Source organism: Crocuta crocuta, unplaced genomic scaffold (assembly GCF_008692635.1).
Source record: "Crocuta crocuta isolate KB4526 unplaced genomic scaffold, BGI_CrCroc_1.0 scaffold580, whole genome shotgun sequence".
NCBI classification, from domain to species: Eukaryota; Metazoa; Chordata; class Mammalia; order Carnivora; family Hyaenidae; genus Crocuta; species Crocuta crocuta.
This window is the reverse complement of record NW_027527940.1, coordinates 1348080-1362537: the sequence shown is the minus strand read 5'-3', so window position 1 is coordinate 1362537 and position 14458 is coordinate 1348080. Positions and strand designations below refer to the sequence as shown.

At 37.2% G+C, this 14458-nt stretch overlaps 1 protein-coding gene across 1 annotated transcript in view; it reads left to right on the top strand.

The window, feature by feature from the left end:
* NPHP3 (nephrocystin 3) overlaps positions 1–14458 on the top strand; it is a 42870-nt gene that overhangs the window by 11633 nt on the left and 16779 nt on the right. Inside the window, exons 8-16 of the mRNA XM_077752359.1 lie at positions 1543–1699; positions 3577–3651; positions 5974–6147; positions 8095–8198; positions 9421–9535; positions 9971–10114; positions 10566–10663; positions 11770–11872; positions 12590–12672. Coding sequence (XP_077608485.1) covers positions 1543–1699; positions 3577–3651; positions 5974–6147; positions 8095–8198; positions 9421–9535; positions 9971–10114; positions 10566–10663; positions 11770–11872; positions 12590–12672 — 1053 coding nt within the window. The remainder of the gene's footprint in view (positions 1–1542; positions 1700–3576; positions 3652–5973; positions 6148–8094; positions 8199–9420; positions 9536–9970; positions 10115–10565; positions 10664–11769; positions 11873–12589; positions 12673–14458) is intronic.

The following is a 14458-nucleotide window of genomic DNA, read 5'->3' as shown; positions in this document are numbered from 1 at the left end:
TATTTTTATCTTTTTTATCTTTTTTATCTTTTTCATATTAAATTCTTCTTAATCTTTTACCCCTCACTTTCTTACATATTTTATTACTTTGCTTGGCAGATTTCAATTTATCTTCTTCTACTAAATTTTATTTGTTTTACGTTTTAAAAACTTTATTCTTCTTAAAGAATAAGAATTTTAACTTCTAAAATTTAATCATTTCTTCACCTGTGCTCTGCCTTTAATTTTTCATATTCCATCTGCTGATTATTTTATTTCCTTAACGTTTATTTCCTGGCTGTCAAGAAACGTGGCAGTAATGGTAGGCCTCACACCGTAAAGCTCTACCAAGGGGTTGGTAGAGCTTTGCTTTTTCTCAGGTTGTCCTTCACCCCTCATAAATAGTCCCGCATTCTTCTCAAAAGATGACTCTAGAATCATGTCCCCCAGACAGTACCCAGTAGCCCCAAATACTTCCCTCCCACCAAAGGATTTGAACCAAATCCCAGATATCCTATCATTTCATCTCAGCCCCATATGTCAGTTTTGTAGGGAGTGATTTTGAAATAGAAACATGTGCCTGAACAGTGACCCATTCTTTGGTATTCACATGGGCCACAGAGTTTTCTCCTAAAGTAGTAACAAAAGAACCAAAACCCCAAAATTACATAGAACATGGTCAGAATGGTTTGGAGAAATTCTATGGTTTGGATTGATTGGATTGGCACAGCGATCTATAATAGAACATTACTCTTGTTTTGTACTGAGGCTAGTATCTCCATGTAAATTTTGAATCATGTAATAGTTCTCCCTTGCTCACACACACTAATTTGCCTCTCGAGACAATCTTTCAGTTAATGCGTTTTAGAAAAGGGAGTTGGTTGTAATTTTCCTTGCCATGTAGAAAACACTGGTAGGTTATTTTAAGATTTTTCTAGACTTTAAATAGGGATAGTAAAAACTGTCATTATGGTACCCTGTAGCAAAGTTAGAGTTTTTTTTAACCCTGTACCTCAGTTAAGACTTTTCTAGCCATCTGACTTCCCCCATCTGCCTCTGGATCTTTCTTATACTGTATCTTGGGTATAAAGACTCAGATCATTCATTGGATGAGAAAAGCTAACAGACTAGAGAAGAGAAAAATCTTGACATATTGGGTTTGACAATATTTATATTTTAATTTGGAAGTTACATATTTCTAAATGGAATTAGGTTTCCATTTATTTGCAAAATCTCATGAGTCTGGTCCATTATTTTGAGCCATGTTTACAGTATTTTTTGAGAGGTTTTTTCCTTGCTGGATTAAAAAAATTAATGTATGCTTTAGGATTCAATTTAATGCAGGATTTATTGTACTTGTTCTCACTGTCTGCTAATGAATGCCTTATGTTTTCTGGCTAAGCTGGAACAAAGCTATAAAACATGCATTTTTGGAAACCTTGTTCTATCCCTGGGCTTCTTCTGGCCCCTTGTCATTGCTTTAAACTCCCATTATTGACACTTAGGTTGATTGTTTGCTGCTGTAGTGCAGTGTAGCACAAGAAATACTGATTTCCAATCTAGCCTTTTATTGGAAGACTGTGAAGAAGCTTTTCTGAAAAACCCTGAAGGCAAACCACGATTAATTTATCATCGCTCTGAGGATGGGAAAGACAGTTCCAACTCCATCCAGCAATTGATTGATCAAGTTTCTAACCTGACCAAGACCAACAAAGCCAAGGTAAAATTCACAGGGTTATTTTTTTAAGAACCTGGTGGCCCAAGGGAAGTGTTAGAACAAAGGCCATGAGACAGGAGTGAGTGAGGGGAGATTAATAGGACAGGTGACTGGGAGCTAGGGGTAAAGAACCTTGGAGTTCACTTCAGAAACCTTTTTTTTTTTTGCTTTGAGTGAGATATTTTTTTACCTGGAAGTTTTTACTTGAGTCATTACTTGGAAGACTTTAAGCAGCAGCAGCAGAAATACAATTCTGACAAGGATGTTCTTGGGCTGCCATGTTGAGAATTGATTGGTTTGGAGGGTAGTAGAGAAGGGCAGAGTTGGATAGCTCTTAAGTCACTAAGTTAAAGATGCTGGTGGCTTGGACCAGGGTGTAAGTAGAGGAAGTGATAAGAAATAGGAATCTGGGGATAGTTTGACAGCAGAGCCAATAGACTTAGTTGTCAACTATGAGAAACAGAAAGGAATAAATAGCAATACGCAGGTATGAAGGGTATGATTGATGAGTGGACAAATCAGATTTTTTCTGTGCTTTTTTCCTCAAGAGCAGAGTCCTTTTGTCCACTGTTGACCCAGGATCATGTAAGAAGGAGCCTCTTCTAAGAGCACTGGGAAAAGCAAAACAGTGATTATGAGTGTGAGACATTTGATCATTCCTAGATGCATGATGGGATAATATTTAGAACACAAATCTGGTGTGCCTTACTGCACACTGAGATAATTTAAAAATGCTTACAGTTGGTGTTAAGAATACAGTTGAGGGGCACCTGGCAGGCTCAGTCAGTAGAGCATGCAACTCTTCATCTCGGGGTTGTGAATTCAAGTCCCACATGGGGGTATAGAGATTACTTAAAACTAAAATCTTAAAAAAAAAAAAAAAAGAGTACAGTTGAAAACAACTTGGATTTTGACATTGTTTTTATTTCTCTGTGCTCATTCAAGAAATAAGACCAAATATGAACATAAGCATTTTTTTTACATCATTTAGTATTGAAAAGCTTGAGACCAGTGTAACATTAAAGGGCCCAACACAAAATAGTGTATTTTTTTATAATCTCCAGAACCATTTCATTATTTGGTTTAATTACATTAGTGTGAGCCTAGTCCACTAGATCCCAAGAGGAAAGATACTGACTCTTCTTTCAGATCTACCCTATGTCCCAGCAATCGCATACTATTAGGTATTTATCCAAAAGATATAGGAGTGCTGATTTGAAGGGGCATATGCACTCCCAAGTTTATAGCAGCACTATTGACAATAGCCCAAATGTCCGTCAGCTGATGAATGGATAAAGAATAGGTGGTGTGTATATATATACATGGAATAGAATATACAATGGAATATTACTCAGCAATCCAAAGAATGAAATCTTGCATCCATTTTGCATCAAGGTGGATGGAACTAGAGTATATTATGCTTAGCAAAGTCAGTCAGTCAGAGAAAGACAAATATCCTATGATTTCACTCATATGTGAAATTTAAGATACAAAACAGATGAACATAAGGGAAGGGAAGCAAAAATAATATAAAAACAAGACAAAGCATAAGAGACTCTTAAATACAGAGAGCAAACAGAGTTGCTGGCTGGGTATTGGGTGGGGAGAAGGGCTAAAGAGATGACGGGCAATAATTAGGAGGACACTGGGTGTGATAAGCACTAGGTTTTATATGTGAGTGAAGAATTACTAAATTCTCTTCCTGAAAAAAAAAAAAGTAATAGTGTCTCTCTCATTGGGTTGTTGTGAGGACAGATGAACTAATATGTAAAGTACTCAGAATAATCCCTGACATACAACTTCTATAGAAGTATTTATCATCACCGCCTCCTCCTTTTATTGTTTTTTTCATGTTGTTGTTGAACTTTTTTCTTTTTCAGATCATTGATCACTCTGGAGATCCTTCAGAAGGAGTTTATAAAACTTACATTTATGTGGAAAAGATTATTAAACAAGTAAATATGCATTCCTTATAAGATTTCATCTAACATATTCTAAGGGGCACCTGGCTGGCTTGCTCAGAAGAGCATGCAACTCTTGATCTCAAAATCGTGAGTTGGAGTCCCATGTTGGGTCTAGAGCCTACTCAAAAAAATTTTTTTTTTCCTAAGACTGTTTTCCTTAAAGTTGAACCTTCCAGTGAAAACAACTACAAATAATACCTGGGGAGGGGGGAGAAAGAAAAAATACCTGGGGAAAGTGCCGTTGTTTCTGATGGTTTTCTATCCTATGGTATTATCATAGTGTTAGTAGTATCATGTATCTTTTTTAAATTACTTTTTTAAGTTTATTTGTTTGGAGAGAGAGAGAGACAGAGCACACCAACAGGGGAGGACAGAGAGAGGGAAAGAACCCCAAGCACTGGCAGAGCCCAACGTAGGGCTCAAACCCGTGAACTATGAGATCATGACCTGAGCTGAAACCAAGAGTCAAACACTTAACTGACGGAGCCACCCACGCGCCCCAACTACTATGTGTCTTTATCCGTCATTTGTCTCACAGAGCTATTTGATGCCTCAATACCTGATAAGTAAAATAGATTGCAAAAGTGCCAGGTAAAAAGTATAAGTATTTGAAGAAAAATGTTGGTCTTATTCAGTGAAAGTTTCCTCAAGTTTTGTGTGCACCTTGAACTTTTATAAAATAGTAAAAGCCTTTTCAAATTTATCTACTACATTATCCTTACAGCAGAGAGGGGTGAAATCATACATCTAAGAGTCTGAGGTCATGGATCATAGTGTCTCAGGCTGAAAGTTTCCATGCTATCTTAAGTATTATCTTATAAATTTATATGAGTTTATATTCTGCTTAATGTTATACCTGTGTTTATTTTTAATATAAAAATCATTTTAAATGATATATCATCAAAAATACTAGTAGTGATAAAAAAAAAAAGAACCCCCCTAACATCTTAAAGTGAAATGGTGCAATAGACAGACGTACCACATTTAGCCTGCAGTTGCCCATACCTGTGGACACCCCCTCCAGGGTACCTGGGATTCTATTTGGGAAGTTAGGAATTAGATTACTTTTACTAATTAACTTGTATTAAAAGTATAGAGATTTGTTATCAGAGAAAAAGAATGAGCTCCAGAGCATAATGATATGACTTCTGGCAACACATTTTGTATAGTGTTCTTTAGTATAAAAATTGACATCAGTTTTTATCTTCTCAATAATCTTGTGAATTTTAAGACCCCAATTAAATAAAATTAATTGAGCAGAATAAATGGCAGCAAAGGAAAGTGGACATATTTGCCATCTTTACTGTTTGAAGGACAACATATTTCCAGTGATATAAAGACTAGATATCACATCACTGATATTTGATATCAAGAAACCCCATCTTAGTAATTAAATTCTTATAAAAATGTAAAGCAGCATATTTTCTAAGCATTATCACAATATTTAAAATTGTTTTCCACCCAGATATAAATGAATATATTATGTAACATTTTTCAGAAAACAGATCCCTGGGAAGTCAAATGTCCTGCTATTTTTTTTTTTTTCTTTTGAGAGAGAGCATGCACAAGCAGGGTGGGGGGAGGGATGGGCAGAGGGATAGAGAGAATCTAATCAGGCTCCACACTCAGTCTGGAGCCCAATACAGGGCTCAGTCCCACAACCCTGAGATCATGACCTGAGCTGAAATCAAGAGTCAGAGTTCAGCCGACTGAGTGATCCCAGTGTCCAGTTTTGTTTTGTTTTTTAATTTTTTTAAAAATGTTTTCATTTATTTTTGAGAAAGAGACAGAATGCAAGTGGAGGAGGGGCAGAGAGAGGGAGACACAGAATCGGAGGCAGGCTCCAGGCGCTGAGCCTTCAGCACAGAGCCTAATGTGGGGTTTGAACCCACAAACTGTGAGATCATGACCTGAGCTGAAGTCGGAGGCTTAACTGACTGAGCCACCAGGCATCCCCAGGTTTTTTTTTTAATGTAAGCTCTACACTCAATGTGGGGCTTGAACCGATAGCCCCAAAATTAAGAGTCGCATGCTCTACTGACTGAGCCAGCCAGGTGCCCCAATGCCCTTCTATTTTTAAAAAATAAACGAGAAAGATCTTTGTGTTTGTCATTTTAATATTTCTTTATTTCTAAATGCATGGTTTTTTTTTTTTTATAGTTTTATATTTATTCTTTTCGGTACTATCTGAAGGCCATAGGTTTGGACTTGTCCTCCTCCGTAGGTGAAAGCCACCTGAGATATATGTGCTAACACTGCTACAAGATGTTTACGTTCTTTATTCACTTTCATGTGCTTGCTCTTGGTGTTCAGGACATCCTGGGCTTTGAAAACACAGACCTAGAGACTAAGGATTTGGGCAGTGAAGATTCTATTCCAGAAGAAGATGATTTGGGTGATGTTCTGTGGGACATACATGATGAACAAGAGCAAATGGAAACGTTTCAACAGGCTTCAAATTCCACGCATGAGTTGGGTTTCGAGAAAGTGAGCATTTGGAGTATTGTTCCAACAAAGATCAGTCACTACTTAAGACTGTGTTATGATTGTGTTTTTACCTAAATGTAGTCAAGGTTAATGATTGTGTTAGTGTTTGTCCTCATGACTTGATTATCCATATTGAGACATATGCTTAACTTTGTATCACATGAAAGATAAGTGAGATTCAACGATATTTATGAACATCAAACACTTTTAGTTACAGATGAGGACTTATCACCACATGTTCTTTATGCTACCATCTGCAGTTCACCAAGCCAAGAATAGGATAGCTAGGAAACTTGATAAAAATCATAAGGCTATCTATTCTTCCAGTGCTTGGAGGAATCAAAATGTCAAACATTCAGGAAACAGCACCGTAGTTAATGCAATAGGCTGATCAGTTCATTAGCCTCCTCAAATATCTAAACAAATTAATGGAATTTGAAGTACACAAAGGATCTATGCCAAGTTCAAAAAAATTTTTAAAAATTAATGTAAGAACAAATGTTTTAAAGAATATTATCATAGCTGTCACTATCAGCAGTATTTGCATAGAAATTTTATAATTGAGACTATCTGTGTTTATGTCCTGGTTTCACCATTTCCTAACTCTGGATTGTGATCATTACTAAGCTCTGAACTTTGGCTTCCTTCTCTGTAAAATGAGATTGATTAGCTTACCTACCTGACAGGGTTGTTGGGAGGACTCAGCCAGATAAACACACCAACCACTTGGCACAGTACCTGGCACATGATGAATGTTACATTTTTGCTATTTTGTAAGAGAGGTATTGTTATCATTATTTCATAATTGAAGAATCTCAAGTCCATATTACAGTTTGCCCAAGAGCACACATGGAGTAGACTGCAGTCTGGGATTTGAACCTAGGTCTTCTGGCTCCTAATCTTAAATTCTTCTGTGGCAAGTGGTCTGAAATTGGGAACCATGGGTCGATAATTGGGCTTTACGTGGGAAAATGAACTAAATTGTTAGGATTTAGAAGGTCCTCAATCAGTCAAGTCCTTTGCTTATTGAGAAGCATCATTGCTATCAGAATAATCTGAGTTCCTGGGGAATATATTCTGTGTTCATATATGGCAAACAAAAATTGATTGAAAAACTATACCATATAATAATTTATTGTAGTTGTTGGAAATTTCTGCTACCCTAAAGCTAGCCACAAACTACTTAATTTCAAATTCTTTTAATTCCTTATCTGCTGTCATTTAGGTCACTGGTACACCTAATAAACATCTCAACCTCCAAGATAACTTTGCCAAGTCCCTAATAAATACTGAGGTATTTTGATTTTCTGAGTGTGTCCTTTTTATCTTGGAACCAGTTTTTAGTGTCTGGGGAAAGCCTGAGACACATGTGTTCTTGGACTTTGCAGAGAGCTCACTTAATTTCAGGAAGATCTCAGGCAGCCTGTCCTAACCAGATTCTCTAATGCAAGCTGGGAGACTCAGATAAGGGCCCAGACAAAACTGCTCTTGTTCAGACGTATTCTCAGAAATCCCTGGAAACTCTGGTGTTGTCCAGGACACGTGTTCTTCTGACCAGGAGACGGAGGATGCCTGCTGATGCCCCCAAAGCCTTCTGTGATACTTTTTGCAGTTTAGGGAATATACAGGGTAATACATTGGCCTCCCTGCAGCTTTCTGCAAAACCTGAATGTTGTAAAACCCAATGGGGATCTTAAGTGTTGTCTCTGATCCATTAATTTACAGCAGCTTTATGTGTAGAAGAAATTGGGGCTCATTCTTAGTTTACTATTTTCAGCATACTTACCCACCATTAAATAAGCAATTATGAGGATGCTGTTGACTAAAAGTAGATTTCATTTTCTCATGCAGCTTTTCTCTAATGATTTCAGAAGATGGTCAGAAGTTGACTCTAGTATTCTAAGAGGCATATGCTTCCTCACAGTTTAAATTCCTTTCTGTTTCCAGTATTACCAACGGCTTAATGATCTAGTGGCGGCACCAGCACCAATTCCACCTCTTCTTGTATCTGGAGGACCAGGTTCTGGAAAATCTCTTCTTTTATCAAAGTGGTATGATGCAGTGCAATTACATTGTTACCATTGTCATCATTAGAATTACTAAACTCATTCAACAGAATGTATTATTGCCTGCCTGCCTTCCTGCATGGCCTATTCTAAATATTAAAAAAAGCAAAACCGTATAAAATAACAGATTCATGCCCTGAAGTGTGTACAATTTGGATGTCAGAATACACAATGAGAAAGGAATAGGATATATGAGCATTTGTGATTATTTATATTAATTATGTGGGTCACAGCCAAACATGTGCTATGTGAAGGAGTGGTCAGTGTGGAATGGAATTAGGTTAATTATACAGGGAATGTGCCTTTGTTTTCAGTTATTAGCTTCATCCTAAAAGTTTCATTGGCATTTTAAATGTTTGAAATAAGACAAAGACAGACTGTTTAGAGTGAAATAAGTCATAAAGTACATCAAAGTAAAGGATGACGTATATTATGAATACAAAGTCATTCTTAAAATTAAGGACTAAGAGTTACAGAAGCCGATAAACTCTTTTTTACTTTCATTTTAGATCCTATTATTTAAAAACAATTAGAATATTTTCTTTCATAATTGTGATTTACATTGAAGAATTAGCATGTGTTGTTTTTCTTTTTTTTTTAATGTTTATTTATTTTTGAGAAACAGAGAGACAGAGTGCAAGTGAGGGAGGGGCAGAGAGAGAGGGAGACAGAATCCGAAGACAGGCTCCAGGCTCTGAGCTGTCAGCACAGAGCCCAACGCAGGGCTCGAACCCACAAACCGTGAGATCGTGACCTGAGCTGAAGTCAGACGCTTAAACTGACTGAGCCACCCAGGCACCCCGTGTTGTTTTCTTTTTTACTGTCCTATTATTTAGTGGAAAATAATGTTTTTTGGAAAATAATATTTTTGTACTTGGCCAGGAAACTTCCTTTTTCCTCTAATAACATATTTTTAATTAAAGGTTAATGCTTATTTCACTAGTACTTTAACCTAAAAGTGCACTGTATTGGTTTCCATTAGTTAATATCAAATTGTAATGAAAACAAATCTATAATTTTGAAAGGTTTATTTAAGAGAATCTAAAAGTAGAATAAAGATGGAAATCTCCTATGTTTATTCAAAAGTGATTGACTAGGTGATTGCTGAGAGTTAGGTAGCATTTGATGTTCAATGCATTGTGAATTCTTTTTATTTATTGATAACAAATGAGTTTTATCAGTCTTATAAAAGGTCTTTTTCTTTCAGGATTCAGTTACAACAGAAGAATTCCCCTAACACGCTAATTCTTTCTCATTTTGTGGGAAGGCCCATGTCAACCAGCTCAGAGTCTTCCTTAATTATTAAACGACTAACTCTAAAGGTATAATATGACATGTTTTGGAATTACCAGAATTTTTTTGGATGTTTATCTTATTTATTTTGAGAGAGAGAGAGAGGAACCCAGGCTGTCAGCCCAGAGCCTGATGTACAGCTCTATCTCATGAATGGAGCCATGAGATCATGACCTAAGCTGAAATCAAGAGTTGGACACTCAACTGACTGAGCCACCAGGCACCCCATGGAACTATCAGAATTTTTATTTTTATTTAGGATCAGAAATTGTTGGGGACAAGTACCCAATAATTTTCAATTTTCAATATTACCCATTTGTTTTGGATTTGTAGAAGGTTAAAAATAACACTTGATGCATTTGGGTCCTCTTGGTTACTCAATTGTGGTTTAAAAAATAGAAATGTTTCCCACCAAGTATGAAAAAGTGCAACTACTTTAATTTGTTTGTGTTCTCATCTTGTAGTTGATGCAGCACTCTTGGTCAGTATCTGCTCTGACATTGGATCCTGCTAAGCTTCTGGAAGAATTTCCACGTTGGCTAGAAAAACTCTCTGCCCGTCATCAAGGCAGTATCATTATCATTATTGATTCTATAGATCAGGTTCAGGTACTGTTTTCACGTTGTAACCTATTGATACTCTCAGAAAGAAACAAAATTATCTTATGTTTATGAGAAGAAAATGTTGATGTTCTGTTATTTCTGCCAAATTTCTAGGGAGGAAGCATGTGGATAAAAAATGTACTGTATGCCAGTAGACAGTGGTATTTTATTGGGAAAGACCAATCGAATTGACCAATTAGCAAATTTGTTCATTTTGACATACGTCTAGGGCCTCAACATTTCCTTAAGTATCCAGAACTTGTATCAGCAGTAATAGTATTTTGCCACTTGTATTTTAATATTCTGAGATAAATTATCCAAAAAAAAAAAAAAAAGATTTTATCCTTAATAATCATGAGAGATGTAATGAGAATTTCATTTTACTTGGGGAGCTATTATTGGGTTGTTTTGAAATATTTTGAATTAATAAAATGAATTTTGTTTTTATATTTTTAAGCAAGTGGAAAAACACATGAAATGGCTGATAGATCCGCTGCCAGTGAATGTAAGAGTAATTGTTTCTGTGAATGTAGAAACATGCCCTACAGCATGGAGGTATGACCTAACTTTAGTTCTTTCTGATTACTGAGATGTTTTAAGTACAAACAAGGAAAGGTTTTAAAAGATTTTTATGTTTTTATGTTTTTCCTATAAGTGACAGCAAGGATGGGGAGAAGTCGATGAATTCAAGAGAAAGATACAATCTATAGGATTTGGTGGGTGGTTAGATCTGGAATATCAAGGAGGGGAAGGCTAAATGGCTCCCAAGTTTCTGACTTGGGAAATTAAGTAAATTGTGATTCTGTGAACTAAAATGGGGAACACAAAGAATGGGCAGGTTTGTGGAAGAAAGGTTAGAAGTCTTGTTTTGGGACATGGTTGGTTGGAGTTACCAGGTATAGCTCCAAGTAGTGATGGCTAACAGGCAGTTACATTTATAGATGAGAAAAATAGGGAGATGGCCGGGCTATGAGTAATGGGCCAGACAGCTGTTATCCTGAACTGTGAGCTCACTTTGGCAGTCCTACAGTGGTTGAATTCTGTGGGGCAGTGCCTCGTAACCTATTTTTGTACTCCTTGGGAGCCTTTCTAGAACATTTTCTTCCTAATCACCTCCCTCACCCCAAGAATCTTAATACCACCCGTATGCTATATGTCAGTTTATGCATATAAACAAATATGTATATATATTTGTGCTTTATATATAAAAAGAGTAAGATCATTTTCCCCCACCCTGAAACAATTTTCAATTCCCCATTGAGAATCTATGTTGCAGGGTGAATAAATTCCAATTGGATTACAAGTAATTTGTGGGCAAACACTATCTTGTACTATCTTCATAGGTACTAATACAACACCTATGTTAATTTTATTGATAGTATAGAATATAGAACTAGAAATGTTCTACCACTGTGCTGCCTAATGTATACACTGTTTGAAAGTCTTTGTTGGGATTAATTGCTGAAACTAATGATACACATGTTAGAATCAAATAATTCAAAGAGTCAAATTACCTGATAAGATTAACAGATTAGTTTTGCTGATGTTACAAAGGCAATATAAAAAATTAATTCTTGTAATGGATTTTGATTTGTGTTTGGGTGGATTACAGCTTTAGTTGTATTAGAAGAGAATTTCATTTTTTTTTCTTTAAATAAAAGGTTGTGGCCTACACTTCATCTTGATCCTCTAAATCCAAAAGATGCGAAATCTATTATAATTGCAGAATGCCACACTATGGACATTAAATTGAGTAAAGAGCAGGTAAGTAGTTTTAACTTTGCTGCTCTTTTACTCTCTGCCAGCTGTCCTCTAAAATATCTTATATGAGACTTAAAATTCAGTATAGGAACTCTATTGTGTTAAGAAAAATTGGAGTTTACTAATAGTTAAATGCATTTTCTCTTAAACTAACAAATATAGAAGAAGCAATAAAATCATTGTGGGCCTAAGTTTTACTTTATTAAGCAGGTATTTTAAAACAAAAAAAAATTTTTAATGTCTTAATTTATTTTTTTANTCATGACCTAAGCGAAAGTCGGACGCTTAACCGACTAAGCCACCCAGGCGCCCCAAGTCTTAATTTATTTTTGAGAGAGGGAGAGAAACAGTATCAGCATGGGAGGGTCAGAGAGAGAGGGAGATACAGAATCTGAAACAGGCTTCAGGCTCTGAGCTATCAGCACAATGCCTGACGTGGGGCTCGAACCCATGAGCCGCGAGATCATGGCTTGAGCCAAAGCTGGGCGTTTAACCAACTGAGCCACCCAGGCGCCCCGTAAGCAGGTATTTTTAAAGACAGAAGAACATATGCATGCCAACCGCATCTGCGGTCTGCCACCACATGGCAGTGAAGCCACAGATGAGGTGGCAGGAGCCATGTCATTTCTGCCAGGGATATTTGTTGACAGTTCCATGGTAAAGACCACTTCATTCCAGGTTTTGTTTTTGTTTGTTTCGTGTTTTGGTAAACTGGTACAGGAGAAGAAGCTAGAGCGACACTGTCGTTCTGCTACAACCTGCAATGCCCTTTATGTCACCCTTTTCGGCAAAATGATCGCACGGTAAGTGGTGGCAAGTTTACATGAACTGCATGTCTTGTGTTTGCCACAGACTGCTTCCTTGTCTTGGGAAACTGAGAGCTGATCATTGCGACAATCTCTTGAGCTACTCACATCAGATTCTGTTGATTCTAACAGTGACACTAACACCCTGTGAGAACGTGACTTGTGACTGCAGATTGATGATAGCCCATGAATTACAAGAACTTGTTGGATATAGTAGTCTAATTTTCATCACACTTACCATTTCCCTATGGGGGGTTGCCTCAGAAGGCCATCTTTGCCCTTATTTGGGGCCCATGAGTGTTCCTTGTCACCTGTTGAGGCCCTAGCTTTGGGAAAATGAGGGACAACTGAGGCAAACAAATGTTATTGCAGGTGTCCTTAAATATTAGTAGGTAGGTATGTGGAAATGTTTCATTGCCTCTGTTCTAAAATCCTGATAAACCTTCATCCTAAAATAGATTCTTCTATATCAGATATTCATTAGTTGGAGCACTTGAGTAGCTTAGTCATTTAAGCATCTGGGGTCATGATCTCACAGTTCGTGAGTTCAAGCTCTGCGTCCGGCTCTGTGCTGACAGCTCGGAGCATAGAGCCTGCTTCAGATTCTGTGTCTCCTTCTTTCTCTGCCCCTCTGCTGCTAGAGCTCTGTTTCTCTTTCTCTCTCTCTGTCTCTTTCTGTCTCTCTCTCAAACTTAAATAAACATTAAAAATTAAAAAAAAAAACAGGTATCTATGATATCCACTAGTCACTCCCCTTTAGTTAAGCCTTACAAAGTATAACCACATTTCTTCTTCATTATAGCCTCACCTTACTTTGACTTTTCACAACCAGAGGTGAAAAAGATGAATATGGTTTTGCTGATCATCACAATAGACAGTAATCATAGTACAACTCATATTCTAGACACTGAATCTAGTACTCTTGTCTCTCTCTCTTTTTTTCTTAAGTTTATTTTTGAGAGAGAAAATAAGTATGGGTGGGAGAGGGCAGAGAGCGTGAGAGAGAGAAATTCTCCTCGAGAATCTCAGTGCACTCAGACTGCAAGATCATGACCTGAGCCAGTCAGATGCTTAACTGACTAAGCCACCCAGGCACCGCTGGTACTCCTCTTGTCTCTTAATTCCACATTCTCATCTTGAGCACCAAATTGGAAATGAAAACATCTTCTAAAATTTTGAATTGCCCATGATATTCCCACTGTCCTCAGTTTTGGCATTGCATCTGATCACTGTGAGCATCAACATCTGGCAGAAGTACAGTTCAAGAGTGTGAGTCACTTTCCACACATTTCATAACAGTTACTGAATTTAGCTATTTTAAGAGTATTGACACAAAATGAACAAACCTTTTAGAATCTCTAAAAGTTTAACATTTATTTATTTTTGAGAGAGAGAGAGAGAAAAAAAAAAACAAGTCAGGGAGAGGCAGAGGCGGGGAGACAGAGGATCCGAGGCAGGCTCCATGCTGTGAGTGCAGAACCTGATACGGGGCTCAAACTCATGAACCATTCATGAACCGTGCCAAAATCAAGAGTCAAGCACTTAACCGACTAAGCCACTTAGGTGCCCCGAGAGAGAGTTTTATTTGAGCCCACATTAGGACAGCTGCCCGGGAAACATGATCTTCACACAGGAAAGAAAATGCTCTGGAGAATGTACAGTTTTTACAGGGTTATATACCGTTTTCACATCTTGTAAAAGCTCAAAAGATTATGGATTAACGTATAGGCAGGAATCATGAGTTTTAACGTCAATGAATGCAGAAGGCAGGAGCATTGATCCA